The 16,464-nt window shown below is 54.1% G+C and overlaps 2 protein-coding genes across 4 annotated transcripts in view; one reads left to right on the forward strand and one right to left on the reverse strand.

Annotated features, from left to right (window-relative positions):
- Window positions 1-11,990, forward strand: part of NRDE2 (NRDE-2, necessary for RNA interference, domain containing) — a 49,570-nt gene extending 37,580 nt beyond the window's left edge. The window contains exons 10-14 of one of the 2 annotated variants that reach the window (XM_006748057.3): window positions 1,614-2,000; window positions 2,752-3,692; window positions 4,457-4,595; window positions 9,429-9,500; window positions 9,947-11,990. In XM_006748057.3, the coding sequence (XP_006748120.2) occupies window positions 1,614-2,000; window positions 2,752-3,692; window positions 4,457-4,595; window positions 9,429-9,500; window positions 9,947-10,072 (1,665 nt within the window). In that variant the 3' untranslated portion in view covers window positions 10,073-11,990. The other variant, XM_081830067.1, reaches the window with a different exon arrangement.
- The window catches only part of PSMC1 (proteasome 26S subunit, ATPase 1), a 38,246-nt gene continuing 33,485 nt past the window's right edge, over window positions 11,704-16,464 (reverse strand). For both annotated transcript variants that reach the window (XM_081830076.1, XM_006748055.3), the window contains exons 8-11: window positions 14,857-15,046; window positions 14,186-14,337; window positions 13,405-13,559; window positions 11,704-12,065 (exon numbers count right to left, since the gene is read on the reverse strand). In XM_081830076.1, coding sequence (XP_081686202.1) covers window positions 11,931-12,065; window positions 13,405-13,559; window positions 14,186-14,337; window positions 14,857-15,046 — 632 coding nt within the window. In that variant the 3' untranslated portion in view covers window positions 11,704-11,930. The remainder of the gene's footprint in view (window positions 12,066-13,404; window positions 13,560-14,185; window positions 14,338-14,856; window positions 15,047-16,464) is intronic.

Genomic DNA, 16,464 nt, shown 5'->3' on the forward strand with positions numbered 1-16,464 from the left:
TGCTCAGTTAGTGTTCCTGGATGTTGAATGACTGTTCGATGCTGGGTCTTCTGCTCCAGGCACAGGGATCAGCACACGTGCCCGGAATGTTTGAGGAGTAGCGAATGGGGTTAGGACACAGGGAATTGGGGAGCTATGGGTGGGAAGAAGGGGCCGACGCCAGGGAAACCGCCGCTCAGCTCTGGGATGTTTGGTGCGTGGCCTGCCGCGAGGCGAGTCTGCACAGGACGTCCCTTTCCCGGCTGGCGCTGCGTGCGTTGGGAAGAGCAGGGTCTTTGGTATTCGAGGGTTTCCCACCATTCAGGGTCACCTCTTCAGAAGCTGGTTCTCGAGGCTCAGGGTTCCGGCAGTTTTCTGGAAGCTCGTTTCTGGAGCAAACTTCTGCTGTGAGCAGTTCCTTGTCACTTAGCTTTTTCTCTAATCAGTGCCTGGAGGAGAAAAGCTTTCTGATGAATTGACCATTCTGAGGAGTCTGAGCCCAGGGAGTCCAGTGTTACTGTGCTCACGCTTCGGTTTTCTCTTTGCTGGGAGCCTCGGAGACTAAGCAGGTCGGCAGTGCCCTGAGACAGAGGCCAGTCTCTGTGGCCTTACACTTTAAAGTGACTGCATGAAATCAGCTACGGACATGTACAGTCAGCATCATGTCTTAGAATTGCTCTTACCACGGCCTATGGATGATAGTGTCCTTCCTCCCTTGCTGCTGTTTATCTACCTTTGAGCATATTTTTCATTTCTGAAAGCAATTTTATATGAAGAAACCACCAAATAATAGAATTCTATTTTTTTTTTTATTTTTATTTTTTTAAAGATTTTATTTATTTATTTGAGACAGAGAGAATGAGATACAGAGAGCATGAGAGGGAGGAGAGTCAGAGGGAGAAGCAGACTCCCTGCCGAGCAGGGAGCCCGATGCGGGACTCGATCCCGGGACTCCAGGATCATGACCTGAGCCGAAGGCAGTCGCTTAACCAACTGAGCCACCCAGGCGCCCCTCTATTTTTTTTTTTAAAGATTTACTTATTATTTTTAGAGAAGGAGGGAAGGGTGGAGGGGGAGAGAGAGAATCTCAAGCAGACTGCTGAGCACAGAGCCTGATGCGGGGCTCGGTCTCATAACCTGAGATCAGGACCTGAGCCGAAACCAAGAGTCCGATGCTCTGCCGACTGTGCCACCCAGGTGCCGCCAAATAATAAGATTGTTATCTTCTATCTTAAACAGTTTTGACGATTGTAATTTATCAAAGTAACTACAAAAGCAATTGTGTGCTTTCGGAAGGGAATACGATCCTAGATTTTCTGTGAATCCGCTAGGCTCCTTTGGAAGGTTTGGCTTAAGCCCGCGCATGGCCCTCCCTCCTCCTGAGGGTGCTCGGGCAGCGTGAGAATGCCACCAGCTCCCGCCAGCTCTCCAGTACCTGGCGAGGCCTCTAGCTCTTTTGCATCTTGCAGGAAACCTAGCTCTTGTCTGTTCAGAATTTAACTGGAACGGTGTTGAATCGTTAGCACATCCACATAAAAGGAGCCGTGGGGAAAGTCACGAAGCCTTGTCGCTTGTCTGTCGCGGTGAACAAACCGCGCTCCCGAGCGGGCCGCCTCACCGTGTCTCCGTTACAGGTGCTGTTCGATGACATTGCGCAGTCTCTGATCCAGCTCTCCAGCCGGGATCTTCAGTTTCAGCTGGTCGCGGCCTTTCTGCAGTTCCTGGGCGTGCCTTCTGGCCTCAGCCCCCTGGCCTCCTGCCTCTACCTGGCCATGGACGAGGACAGCATCTTCGATAACGGGCTTCACGATGAAAAGCCATTGACTTTTCTCGACCTGTCCTTTTCCGGCGTCAGCTGTGTTGGCCGTTCAGACCCACTGGGCTGCCATCGCTGGACCCGCGGGCACAATCGAGAGGGCGAGGAGTTCATCCGTAACATCTTTCACCTTGTGATGTCTCTGTTTTCAGGCCAGGAGAGGTCTCAGCTCTGCTTCTCCTGGCTACGGTACGAGATGGCGAAGGTAACTCCGGCCTCCCCCGCCCTGTGTGGGGGCTTCAGAAACGATTGCGGGGCTCTTGGTGTTCCTCAAGTGCTGGGCTTCATCACCTCCCTGTTCAGGGACCCCCAAGGCCCCAGCATGTGGCTGCCCCACTGAGGGGCTGGGAGGGCAGGAGGAAAGTGGGGGGCGCGCAGCTCATCAGTGACTGGAGCTGTTTTTTGTGTTCGCTCTTCTGTCAGGTGTCTGAGATTAAAGACGAGCAGTTAGTGTGAAGAACCAAGCTTAAGCAGGGGTTGGGGGATTTCGGGGTTTATTAAAAGATAAAATAAGCTACTTACCCTGCTCTTTGCATCTATCTGTGAGAAATTCCTCTAGGATGGACTCTTCTGCCCTCCGCTGGCCACCAGTTAGTATTGACTATAACGCCCAGAGCTCTGTGCTTGAACTACCCAGATTGCACACACCAGGATGTATTATGAAAATAGTGTGCGAGGAAATTCGGTGGCCCCCGTCTCACTGGAGAAGGCTGCTTGGAGCAGACGAGCCTTGTTTTCCGAGGTTTCCGGTGGAAACCTGGATGCGGTCGTTTGGGGGCGCCAGTGGCCTTGGTTCAATCCTGATTTGTTGTCCAGCTCAGAGAGCCTAAGTGTTTAGCAACCATGTGATGAAGGAAGTGTAGACGCCCGTGTGGCTTTCTGAAGTGCACAGTACAAAGGGATTGCTTGAAAATCACACAGCACTTACTTGGGAGTCCTTTTCTTTTTACTTCCAGGTCGTTTGGTGTCTGCACACTAAAAACAAGAAGAGGTTAAAGTCACAAGGAAAGAACTGCAAAAAACTTGCCAAAAACCTCCTGAAGGAGCCAGAAAACCGCAACAACTTTTGCCTCTGGAAGCAGTACGCACATCTGGAGTGGTTGCTCGGCAACACCGAGGACGCCAGGAAGGTGTTCGACACGGCGCTCAGCCTGGCGGGGGGCGGAGAGCCGCGGGGCTGCGAGCCCTGGGAGCTCGGCCTGCTCTACGCGGGGCTGGAGCTGGAGCTGGAGCTGGAGCTGTCGCCGGCCGCGAGAGGGGCCGCCACGGCCCGAGCCGTCCACATACTGACCAGGCTGACGGAGAATGGTCCCTACGCGCCCTACTCCGGGCCGGTCTCGGCTGTTCACGTTTTGAAGGCCCGGAAGGCTTACGAACACGCGCTGCAGGACTGTCAGGGGCAGAGCTGTGGCGCCGGGCCGCCTCCCGCCGACGCCTCTCACCGCCTCGCCGGCCTGCTCAGGTGCTTCATGCTCTTCCAGTACTTGACCGTGGGGATCGAAGCCGCTGTGCGGATCTACGAGCAGGCATGTGTGCAGCTTCAGGGCTCCGTCTCCCCGGGCGGCTGTGGGCCGGACGAGCCCAGCTGCGCGCAGAGCCCGGGCCGCGGCCTCGAGGCCGTCACGCTGATGCACACGAGCCTGCTGCGGTTCCATGCGAGGGTCAGCGTGTGCCCCGTGGCTCCTCTGCGGCAGGCGCTCTCGGACGCCTTACGGTGGTACCCCGGCAACCAGGTTCTGTGGCGGGCCTACGTACAGCTTCAGAGTAAGTCCCACACGGCCAGTAAGACCAGAAGGTTCTTCGATGCCATTACCAGGTCTGCCAAACCCTTGGAGCCGTGGTTGTTTGCGATTGAAGCCGAGAAAACGAGGAAGAGGCTGGTGGAAACCGTTCAGAGGTACGCGCGGTTGCGCGTGGGTCCGCAGGGCCCTGCTGTGCTGGCCGCGACCGCGGTGCCCGGCGGAGCAGCCGCGGTAACTGTACCGCGGGCGCAAGCGGGGGCTCCGGGCGGGACTGCGGGTTCAGGCCCCAGCTCTCCCCGGCCCAGCTGCGTGGCCTCGGGCACGTCCCGCCCCCTCGAGACCGCCTCCTGTGAGGGCTGCTTGGCGGGGCCGGGCCGGGAAGTGCTGAGCACAGAGCGCAGACGGAAGGAATGCCTGGCCCCTGGTCTCACTCCCGGTGAGGACGCCATCGCGCGCCCCGTGTCCCCTCGATGCGGTGCGTGTGTCCTCCCAGGAGCGCTTCGGCGGCGGTTCGCTCTGGCCTCGTGTCAGCTGACGCCTCAGAGCCGCCCCTGAAGAGTGTTTCACTTTGTTCTTTATTTCTCCCACTGGGATCTTACTCACGCTACATCCCCTGCATTGAAAGGACTTCCCCTCAGGTAGCATTTGCATTCTGCTCAGCAAAGGGGGGCTTGGTTCTAGAAAGCGGAGACGCAGGGAGGTTGTGTGTGAGTTCTAGGCGGACTCTGGCGAAGAGAACACAGAAGCCTGGGCGCTGCCTTCCTCTGGCCCTGGAGGGGCCCCTCGTGTCTGCAGTCTCGCCCCCAGCGCCGCCAGACCTGGGGCACGGCACCGTCCCTGACACGCTGATCCTGCCGGAGCTGACGTTTGCTGTCGCTAGCGCGTCTTCGGTCTCAGTCACGTGAGCCTTGTCTTGCAGGGTGGATGGCAGAGAGGTCCACGCCACGATTCCCGAGACCGGCTTGACGCATCGGATCGAAGCCCTGTTTGAAAATGCTTTGCGGAGCGACAACGGCAGCCAGTGCCCCTTACTGTGGAGAATGTATTTGAACTTTCTGGTAAGAAAACGTTTCGAGTGTTCGTTTTCCTGCCGAGCCTCTGCTGCTTCCTCACAGGGGAGAACGTGCAGGTGTCTAGTAGCCACGTCCCAGGAAAACTGGCAGGGGCTTACTTTCCCCCCCACACCTTCTCGGCCTCGATGAATCCTTCTGAGAACCCTGGTGGAATCATGTCAGGTCTCTCTGGACTTGGGAGGGGGACGCAGGTTGCATCGCTCCTCAGCGCTTTGGTCGAGTGAAAGGAAGAATCACTGGGCTGTTGGCAGCAGAACTTAATGTGGCTCTCTCGGAGGTGACTTCCTTGAGCCAACAACTTGGAAATGGCCTAAGAGCTTTCATTGGAAAGAGACCTTCATTCTCTGCTCTCTGTTCATAAGAATTCCCAGGTTCTGATTCTGTTCCGTCATTGAAGGTAGGACTCACCGTAGAATGTAGCTTAGACAAGAGGCCTCTCCAGAGCAGCTTTGTTTTCACGTAGAAGTACCCATAGTTAGCAACTGAACATGGGGAGATGCCGTTTGATCGTGTTCATGTGCGTGTGGGGCTGAAAGGCGCTTCTTGGGCCTCGCAGAGTCTGTGAGGGGACTTTGCCTTTGGTTAAGGACCTGGCGTTGAGATGCCTCATTTCCTGGAATACATCTGCCAAGTTGTGTGGTTTTTCAGAAATGTAGTCTCCTGGGCCACTTGAGTGTTTCAGCTGAAGGCTACTAAATCACAGCCAAGTGATCTCTAATGAATATTGTACTTTTTAGAGGCCAGGAGTGACCTTCCTTATCTCTCTGATTATTTCCACTGGATAAATTCTCAAGGCAGTCAAAGTATTTGAACTTTTCCTGTCAGCACATGACAGAGTTGGGTATAAAGAGATGTGGAGAACGTAAGTTACGGGCTAGGAGAGCTTTGGGCCTTCCCCATCTGAGATTTCGGAAGTCATCTTGGTGTGCCTCCCCTGAGCTCTGAGACGCCCGATGGCAGGGGGGACGCCGCATGTCAGGACAGCAGCTTCCTGGCACACCCAGGACAAGGAGGCGCATCCTTGCGGGCAGAAGTTGGCATCAGGATGAACCAACCCAAAAGTCTGTGTGGTTTGTTTTTATGTAAGATTTTATTTATTTGACAGCGAGCACAAGCAGGGAAGTGGCAGGCAGAGGGAGAGGGAGAAGCAGGCTCCCCGCTGAGCAGGGCTCGATCCCAGGACCCTGGGATCACAACCCGAACTGAAGGCAGACGCTTAACCTACTGAGCCACCCAGGCGCCCCAAAAGTTTGTGTGTTTTTTTTAACATTTATTCGTCAGACCCAAAAGCTCAGGTTTTATGTTTTGGCGCCCATGTGTGAAACGGAAACCTTCAGAAATCCAGATGGTGTGTGCACGGCGCATTCGTGGCTGCTGCCTGTTAATCGGGGTGGGGGTGCAGCTTAGGCAGACCGCGGTCCGGAGAACGGGCTTCCCGTTGCATCGCCACTCCTGGGTGGGACCACTCAGCTGGAGGAGCAGGTGAGGTGCTCCCTCAAATTTCCAATGCCGATACCGTGTGAGTCTTTGTAAGCAAGTGAAGGACCTTGAAACGTGAGAAGGGAGGGCTTGCAGACTTGCCAGTTTAACTTCCCCTGTTGTCGGTAGAGATGGTTAGGGCAAAGATGGACTTAGGGTATTTTTACAGAGAATCTTCCTGAGCCACATTTGGTTGGATTGTAGAAAAATTCTCTTTGACTTGGAAGAGAAGATTGAGGCCCTTGAGGAATTTCTGTTTTTCTGGAAAGGGTAGCATTGAACCAAGGACGAGTTTGAGCGCGACTTCTCCTGCAGCTCCTGAGGCATCTGGGTTGGCTCCCGAGGCTTTGATAACCCCGTGAGAAAGTCCACTTAGGGCCAGAATGCAAGGTGAGGAGAGGGCCGGGGGGAGCCGGCTCCGCGGAGGAGAGCTGGTGCTTTGGTTGTGTGTGCGTGTGCGTGTGTGTGCACGCGCGCATGTGTAGATCTACATGCACGGAAGCCTGTTTACGCACTTTTTTCCTGCAAAAGTGGCGGAGGGATTACAGCTGCTTGTTGGCCACGGAGCACGTGGGACAAGGACGGGGTTGGCCAGTGAACACTGCCCACTAATGCTGGAACTCCGCTTGAAACCTCTGCTGCGGGGGTGCTTTCAAGTGCGCCGTTCTCCCTGCACGTAAACACGGTCTGCCAAACCTTGTTCTCTTGTTTTGGCTAATATTGCAGTTCTTTTCTTTTTTTCTCTCTCTTTTTTTTTTAAAGATTATTTATCTGAGAGCGAGCACAAGCAGGGGCAGCAGCAGGCAGAGGGAGAAGCAGGCTTCCCGCTGAGCAGGGAGCCCGACGCGGGGCTCGATCCCAGGACCCCAGGATCATGACCTGAGCCAAAGGCAGACGCTCCAGCGACGGAGCCAGCCGGGCGCCCCGAATTGCAGTGCTTTTCAAGATTGTGAGAGTTCTTTAGTTTGGTCATCCGGCTACACAATCAGGAAAGAAAGGACAGTGTATGAAACGTTAGCTGGTGAAATAGTCTTACGAACGGAAGGAGCCGTGGCCCCTCTGTAGTCCCCGGCTTGTTTTACCCTCCAGCATCATTTCTTCTTCCCCCGTGTTGGCAGCGGGCGGAGGTCAGCCTGCATCGAAAGGCCAGAGCTTAGAAGAGCCGGTGGGAGGGCGAAGAGTCGTTTTCAGTTCACTCTGCTGGTCATGGGGACGTAAGCCTCCTCCCGGGAGCACTCCGGGTGTTGTGGAAACATAGCTTTTTGTTTGGGTTGGGTATCAGTTGGGTCAAGTTCCTTTAAAAAAATTGTATTCACTAACAGCTGCTCAGATTTGTCTACAACCAGATAAGAAAAAATCAAATTTTACCAAAGCCCCTCAGGCGTTTCCCTTTCCCCCCATGCTGCCTCCGCCGGCTGGGGGTGGCCCGCGCCAGCTAGGAGGGTACACAGGGGCCGAAGAGGCGACCCCTCGCTCGCGCACTTGCTGTCGTGGAGGGGCAGCGGCCCCCGCACACAGCCCTCTTGCTCTCCAGGCTCAGGCCTGGGGGGCGGGCCCACAGGGCTTTCCAAGGACTTGTGTCCTCCGGTCGCCGGGGTCCTGTTGGCCGGGTCCCTCCTGGGGTGTGTGTGAGGTTCCCTCCCGGACTAAAGTGGCTTCTTTGTGAGACCCTGGCACCCCTTCACTCTGCAGACCAGTTGGCCTTACGGGGAGAGCGGCCCCTGCGCTCTGCTCTTCCCTGGCTGCGTTCCCTTCGGTTCTATGCTCACCCCGTCCTGACGCTGTGGGGTCGCGCAGCGTGTGGGAGTCGCCCGTCGCTCTTGCCTCAGCCTGGACTTAGGAATGGTACCAGAAGGCACGGATTGTCAGGACGAGGGAACTTAGAGGGTGAGGACGGACGCAGAGAGCCAGGGCAGCTTGTCTTCCCAGGGGAGGCTCTGCTCTCGGGAGAGGCTGATGGTGGCTACTGGGCTGGGTCTCAGAATATGAGATCCCGCAAGGAGACAGCCAAGAGTCAGCACGGCGCTGTCGCCTGGCATTGAGCCCCCCATACCCAGTAGCCTAGGTGTTCTCCAGTGGCTGATGAAGGGAATCGCAGAGAGCAGTGTTCACTGGAGTCTAGCCAACCGATGGACCTGAATTTGCTGGGTTCCAGGGTTATCAGTGAGCCTCACAAATACAGGGCTTGAGAATGGACAGTAGTACAATTTTTCCTTCTTTCAAGAACAAGGAAACTGTGTTCTAAGTTTATGAGAGGATATTGAAGTATTCTGGTGTGTGAAGGAAGGACAGCTCACGCTGTTCCTTGCGTATGAATTCAGAGAGGTCCAGCCTCGGAAGGGCTGGAGGGGAGGGAAGACAGGAATCCCCTGGGCTCTGCGGCTGGCTCAGGGGGTGGCTGTAGCCCGAAGTTAGTCCCTGTTTCTGTGAGAGTTAACCTGAAGGAACTGCAAAGGAAGGGAGGCCATCTTTGGTGGACAGAGCGCCTAAGCCACAGGCTGGAGTCTCTAGATGCATCCCTCAGGTTCTGGGGGTCAGTCTCGTGCCAAATGCCATGTGCTGGCCATCCGGTGGGAAGAGCCAGCGGCCACTAGAAGGCTCTCCATGTGGGAATGGGAGCGTGGAGGAGGTGGGTGGGAGAAAGCCCAGAAACAGACTTGAGCTCCATGAACCTGGCTTGTGCCCACTCAGAGCTGCAGGTGTCTGCCGGCCTGGGGAGCGGCCTGCTGGGCTGTGGTGCCTTCGAGGAGCCGCTGAGCGACAGATCCCTTCTTGGGACCGGGACACGCCCGGGCCGGGGGTGGTGGGGAGGACACGTGCCCTTTCCATGCCCACTGGAAACTGGAGCAGTGTGTCTAGGGCTTGGGACTAAGGACATTGTACTCGGAGAGAGAACATGCTGTCTATCTGCGCGCTCTCGGGCTGAAATTCCTGACCAGAGTCTGTTTTTATTAGTAAGGTTCTGATTCAGTGATGCCGGTTAGCTCATTCCTCTAAGGTCTTAGAAAACGGCAAGCGTTAAAGCAGACATTTTGTGTGTGTAAAGTCATCAGCCTCGTCGCGCACACACGGCCTCGTTCTGGGTGCCGTTCTGACGCAAGGCATGATGGCCCCTGTGAAGCAGGTGGACCAGTCCGAAGTCAGAGAGCCTGGGGGTCCCCTCTGGGTCCATGGGTGCAGGGGAAAAGCCACGCAGCAGTGGCCCCGAGAGCGCCCCCGCCCAGCGGCCTCCGCTGAGCCCCCGCGTGGATCAGGACAGGGTGGGCAGGCTGGATTCTGTGGCCTCAGGCTCTGCTTCAATTAATCCTCTTTGTAATTCTCGCCCCGTCTCTGTCTCAGGTCTCCTTGGGAAACAAAGAAAGGAGCAAAGGCGTGTTCTACAAAGCACTTCAGAATTGTCCTTGGGCAAAGGTAAGTCCCAGAGACCTTGAGATCTGCACAAGCCCAAGGCCCTTCCTGCCTCGGTGCCCGCCCCTCCGTGTCACTGGCGACTGGGCACGTCCCGGACCATTTCATAGGGAACCTGTCCGCTGTGGAGCCTCGGCTGATGGGCGTGTGTCCACTCCCTGCACTGGGGCTGGTGTTTCATGGGGGCCTTGCTGCAGGCAGGGGGTTTCCATCATCTGCCAGAGTTCAGCCCAGGTGCTCACACTGGGGGGGCCTGTGGCCCAAGTCTGCCTTGGCAAGCCCGGTCAGGCGGCGTTCAGAAGTGGGGACTGTCCTGTCCACCAAGTCCTGCCCCACTTTAGAAAGAGAAGGCCTCGTTCGTGTCCCTCTGGAAGCAGGTGCCGGGGCGCTGCCGAGTCCGGACGGCGCCGGGGAGGGCAGGCTGGCTAGCGCAGAACTCCTTGCCCTAGACGCTGTACCTGGATGCCGTGGGCCACTTCCCTGAAGAGATGCAGGAGGTCCTGGACCTGATGACGGAGAAGGAGCTCCGGGTGCGCCTGCCCGTGGAGGAGTTGGAGCTTCTACTCGAGGACTAGAGACCAGGAGGTGTTCAACAGTCCCTGCCTTCCGGGCCTCGTCGCCTGCACCGCTGGGGCTGGGATGTAGCAGACGGGGCACGTGTAGGTGCATGTGTTCCAGGAGCTCTGCTTTCCAAGTCTAGCTTTAATTCTTAGTAATTTGAACCTGGGTCATCAGTTTCTTAGCTCTTGCACATTTTTTGGATGTGCAAATAACACAGAAGCTATTGCTTACATATTATATATGTGAATGTGTAGGTAAGAATCATGCCCCATGACAATGGAATCTCTCGTGGTTGGCGTGTGCGAGTGTGTTCTCTTCCTCTGCGGCCCCGGCCCCGCCGTGGCGAGTGTGCCCTGTTGGTTGGCCTTCTTGGCGGTCCTGCCAGGGTTTCTGGGTCTTGCAGTCATGATAGGAAAGGTTCGGTGACTCAACGCTAGAACCTCTTCCCAGGCTGGTTAGCAGGAGGGCGGATTTTGCTCTTCTCTTCAGGCCACAGCCCTGGAGTCCCTGAGAACTTGGTGTTCCGGCCTGTGTCAAGTGTAGGAAGCGTCTCGTGGTCCCTAAGCTCTTCTTGACGCCTCCCAGCTGTGGACCAGCAGCATCGCCTGGGCGCGCTGCAGCCTCGCACTTGGACAGGACCCCTGGAGACTTAGGAGCACCCAGGTGTGGGAGGGACCCCTGCTGCAGGGGGCACGCGGGCAGCCATCCGAGCGGAGCAGAATGGAGCGGCGGCCTCCTACCAGACCCTGCCCGCCCGCGAGCTGGGCCGCGGACGCCCTCATGTGGGTGCGGCAGCGCCGCCCGGGACAGAGGCCCGCACTGGCCGCCGCCTTGATGTCTGAGGGTTATGAATGGAATGAAATGTAAATACCCACATTCAGACCACTTTCTTCTGAAGAGAACATGGCTGCAGTTATTAACTGTTAATATTTAACTAGGAGGAAATTGCTTTATTTTCTCTGAGCCCTGCTCTCAAACAAAACCACGATGCCTCTAATTGCTGAAGTTGTCGTTCTTTGGCATCTCATCCAGAAAAGCCAGTGTCATGGAACAAAATTTTGGCTCAAAACAGCTGGAAAAGGAGGATGGCAAGTCAGAGCCCCCGAGGAAGGCGGCCGGCCAGCCAGCCAGCCAAGGGGACGCGTGCCGTGCCTGCCCGGCTCACTCCCCGGCTCGCACACGGACCTGCTCAGAAAGGAGAGGAGTGCCGGAAACAGATGGGGGAGGGAAGCTCTGACGTGGTTTTGAACACCCTGGAGACGGATGAGGTTTCTGAACCTGAGAACAAGGGATGCCAGGGCACGGGGGAGGGACGTCCGCCAGGGCCTCTAGAGAGTCCTAGTAGGAACCCCACTACTTTCCTGCCCCAGAGTGCTGAGAACCCGCAGGCTCCAGACCTCCCACAATGGAAAGCTGTTTCCTTCGGAAGCCAGAGCCATACTCTTCAACGGCAGAGCCCACTGGCTTTGGGGGACCTGCTTTCCCACTAGCTGCTGTCCAGCTCTGCCAGCCGCTCTGGGCATGTGAGGCAGGGCAAGAGGTGTTCAAGTCTGCATTCCCTGTCACCTCCCAGAAGCCTCCCTATGCCCAGGTCCACCTGCTTGTTGCTGCTGAGCGCCAGGTGTGGAGGCTCCAGAAACAGGAGTTTGAGAAGGAGCACGCTTTATTGGGGACAGAGCACTGCACGTGACCAACAGATGACTGCAGCCTCGGGGGCATCCTACACATCACCCTCAAAAAGGTACACAGGAGGTTTTGCTAATAAGAAAGATCAACTGGAACATGGGTTCCTCTGGGCAACTTCCCCAACCTCCCATCCCTTCAAGGGGTCAGGACAATCCTGATCATTTCCTTGAACGCAGCTGTGGTCCGCTAGAGATACAGTCCTTCAGGGGTGCCTTCTTGTTTTTTATAAAGAACATTTTCTTTAGATTTCTTGAAGTCTTCATTTGTTACTTTCATTCTACGTTCTCTCAAGGCCATCAGACCAGCTTCTGTACAGATCGCCTGTAAGAAAGAACAGTATGTTCAGAAAGGGAAATACTTTTTATTAGTACTCTATCAATTCGAGAGCTACTTTGAAATAAGGTGTAAGACAGACTAAAAAGACTGCTTAAACTTTCTAATTACTTTCTCAGAGGACCTGAGGTGGCTTTGAGAAGGAGGACTGGCTCGCGTCGTAACCAGCGGGGTGGCCTGGCGGGGGAGTTTTCAATGCTCCACTCCTTAGAGAGAGCCACATTCCTTCCTGGGCACCAGATGCAATTATACCAGGACACTGAGAGGCAAGAGGGCATCCCTCCAGTTCACTTACGCACAGTCAGAAGAGAACACGTATTCTGGCTAATTGTAAGTCTCAGGACAGTATTTACTGTGATAAACTTATTTTCTCAGTCATCACTTGCCAAAAGTAAAACAAAAACCCACTCAACATGATGTGACAGAAACACAATCCTGGCACTGAAGTTTCTATCTGGTTATGGCCCTCAGGATATTTCAAATGGTTCAGCAAAAAAGAAAGTGTATTTGTGAACAAAAGATAAAGCAAAGCAGTAAAATGGTAACATTTGATAAATCAAGGTGATGGGTATATTGGTGTTTACTATTGTTGCAACTTTTCTGAAGACTTCAAATTTTTCAAAATGGAGTTGGTGCAAAATTTTAAAATGAAATTTCAATTTTATTTATTTAAGATTTTATTTATTTGACAGAGAGAGACAGAGAGAGAGGGAACATAAGCAGGGGGAGTGGGAGAGGGAGAAGCAGGCTTCCCGCGGAGCAGGGAGCCTGCCGCAGGGCTCGATCCCAGGACCCCGGGATCATGACCCGAGCCGAAGGCAGACGCTTAACGACTGAGCCACCCAGGAGCCCAAAATAATTTCAATTTTAAAAAGAGCTTTTACAGGGCGCCTAGGTGGCTCAGTCAGTTGGGCGTCTGCCTTCGGCTTGGGTCATGGTCTTGGGGTCCTGGGATTGAGCCCCACATCGGGCTCCCTGCTTAGTGGGGAGTCTGCTTCTCCCTCTCCCTCTGCTCCCCCTGCTTGTGCGTACGCGCTTTCTGACAAATGAATGGAATCTTAAAAAAAAAAAGCTTTTACTCACCAACACAGACACTAACCTAGTTCTACAGAGGCCAAGGATACGCAGCTCAGTGCAGGCACCAGCGTGAAAAGGCCCCACGTGTGCTGTCCTGACCAGACCGTGGCGCTTACACGTGACAAAAACCCAGGTCGTCACCTACAGAGCAGGCTGGACCCGGGTTCAGTGCTGTGGGGCCTTGCACTTGCACACGCGCGCTCTCACACACATACGAAACTGAGAAGTACGACCCGACCCAGGTTCTCACCTTGATGTCGGCACCCGAGAGGTCATCTTTAGCCATGATCAAGTCGTCCAGGGTCACGTCATCGGCCAGCGTCATCCTGCTTGTGTGGATCTGAAAGATGCGCTTCTTAGTCTTTTCGTCGGGCAGGGGGAACTCGATCTTCCTGTCAATGCGGCCTGCGGGTAGAAACAGTTTCCAGTCACAGCCCCGTGCAGCCCCCAGGCTGGGCTCCGGGAGGGCCTGAGCCCATGTCCTCACTCATGCTGTTTCAGTCAGACAGCACAACTGTGGGAAGGGCAGCGGGGTCCAGATCCTGAAAAGTGAACATCCTTCCTGTAGTTTGTAAATGTCTACATTTGAATTCATCCCATTTAAAAGAAATCCTCTCTGCTCTGGTACCCTTAGAAATAAAGGAATGGCTCCTGAATGGCCTAGATAGTGGAAAAAGATCGTGTTAAAAACATTACAAAAGCATAAACAAATGAGCTACTGCTGCTTCCTGGTGTGACCTGAACGTAAAAAAACGAACCTGAGTTGTTATTTCCTTCAGAAAAAAGAATACTCATTATGGGAAAGAGAAAAGATCACAATTTAAGATTGGAATTAAAAGGGCCACGCTACACCCACTGCATCATGTCCTCACTTACCCACGACCTCGGGGGATGCTGTTTTTAGTAAGTTACACTGCACTTCAATCACGTATTTGCCTTGATACGTCGCATTCTTCAATCCCCTGCCCGTGTACTTAAACCCAGTCACACAGAAACACGGCAGCTGTCCCTGATGGCACAAGCAATCTGACCTGGTCTGATAAGGGCCGGATCCAAAGTCTCTATTCGGTTTGTGGCCATAATAACTTTCACGTCACCCCTTGAATCAAATCCATCCAACTGGTTCAGCAGTTCCAGCATCGTTCGCTGAATTTCTCTCTCACCACCAGAATTTGAGTCATATCTTTGAAAAAGAAGAGAAGGAATGAAAACCTAACTGATCTGCTGAAGGGGAAATGACAGAAACGCCTCTGACTCAAATTCTGACGCCCCCAATTCTAGCAACAAAATCATGCCCTCCCAATTGCCAGATCATGTTGTTTAAATTGTAGAAGTTTTCATGCCTGAGATTATATCATTAGTTCAGTCTCCATGTTTGCTATCTGAGCCCCCAACCCTACCAGGAGCTCCTTAAGGGCAGAGGCTCGTGTACAGTGGCCGTGTCCCCGAAGTCTAGATGAGGCCTGGCTCTGCAAGGATGCTCGGGACACAGTCACAGACGAAACTCCAGGCAGTCACAACTCCTGGGTGGTGGTTACCTGGCACCTGGGAGAGCAGAGCCTAAAGCACCCAGAGCACCATGTATGGTAGGAACTGCAGCAAACCCACATGCAGGCCATACAGGGAGTACTCCATGATCATTCTCAGAGAGGAGCTCCGGGGTTTTTATCTCTGCTCAACACAAAGTAAGAGAGAAGTGTACCTTTTTGTTCCAATGGCATCAATTTCATCAATAAACACGATAGATGGTGCGTGTTCTTCTGCAACTCGAAACAATTCCCGAACGAGTTTGGGCCCATCACCTAGGTACTTCTGAATAAGTTCAGAGCCAACCACTCTCAAGAAAGTGGCTGAGGTTTGGTTTGCTACTGCTTTGGCTAATAAGGTTTTACCTATTTTATATTTAAAAAGAAAGAGAAAGGAAAAAAAAAACAAACCCTTAAGTGCTATTTTAACTTAAAAACTGTTACTTAAATGGGCATCAGAAATGGGCAGATCCCTGTGACTGAAAAGGCATACCCCCATTCAGGGGTCTTAACATTCTCCGAGGCAGGTAAGAGAAAATTGAGGAAAAACCTAAACGTTTTGATTATTTTTAATTATCTTCCTAATTCTTCATTACAGTGTCAGAAAGTACATTTTACTGGGTTATTCAGAGTTGCATAGATTATTAACCTGACCCATGCAACAGGGTTAGAGATCCAAATTCAATTCCTATGAAACTATCCGTGATGGGAAAATGGCCTGGGAACCCTAGGTCTGACCTAAGGAAACACATTCTGATCTGGAGCACCAGGCCGGCGATCCCTGAGGCTGAGAGTCACGGCTGTGCTGGGTGGGCTTGCCCAGGGCTCAATTGAGACAGGATTAGCTCCCGATGAAGCCCACAACTGAGAACTGCTGAAAGCTCTAGAGACTTCTCAGTCTCCGGTGTGCCCTCGTGAGGATCGTTCCTCTCAGGGACGAGCTCAAACTTTTCTAATCCTGCTCCATTCCTTGATATTTCTATCTCAGGTAAACAACTAGAGCTGTGGCAGCCACCCTGGGAACTTTAGGGCTGGAAGACCTTGACCCCTTTGATGGTGAGGATGTGGGCACAGGGCCAAGCAGTGGCATCAGGACACGGGCAGCTAGAGGCAGAGCCCATAAAGGACCAAGCTTAGGCCTGCAGGGGGGAGGGGGAGGAGGCTGCTGGTAAGTGACATAGAAGACTTAGTTCAAGTGGGAAGGAGGACAAGGCACTAAGCTTTGAAACAAAACGTGGCAGGAGGAGGGGCAGATGTGGGGGCTCAGAAGCATGGACTTCTCCCTGATACTACCAGTGAGGGGTGGTGAACGGAAGACGAAAAGGACCTCCTAAGCGGATGGCCTCTGAGTCCAGGAGCAGCCACGGCCAGCCGCTGGGACGCTTCAGTAGCCGGCAGGATCACCGAGCCAGGCTCTTCCTCCTCCGGACGGCATGCCACCCTGTGCCTCGCCCCGCATCGGCCCCTGGCAGTGCACGTGCACCAAAGGCGGCCCCCAGCTGCAGCTCCAGCCCCGCTACCTGCTCAACTCCCAGAGCTCCTGCGGCCTTGGGCTAGTCACTGGCCTCTCTGAATTTCCTGGCCTGTAAGATGATGAGCTGCAAAAGCTCCACCCCTCTGAGTTCAGTTGTCTCCCAGTGCCTCCACTGTGGGCAATCCTCAGTGATGCCTTCCCTCTAACTGTGCTTCCTCTGGAATTTACATGGCAGTGAACTGCTAAGTCCTGGACTGTACAACTTATTCAGGTCAGCTAATTGCATAATGAACCAAATGTACATTTTTAC

The sequence above is a fragment of the Leptonychotes weddellii genome, chromosome 9 (assembly GCF_054177405.1).
Source record: "Leptonychotes weddellii isolate Sample4059 chromosome 9, ASM5417740v2, whole genome shotgun sequence".
Lineage (NCBI taxonomy): Eukaryota > Metazoa > Chordata > Mammalia > Carnivora > Phocidae > Leptonychotes > Leptonychotes weddellii.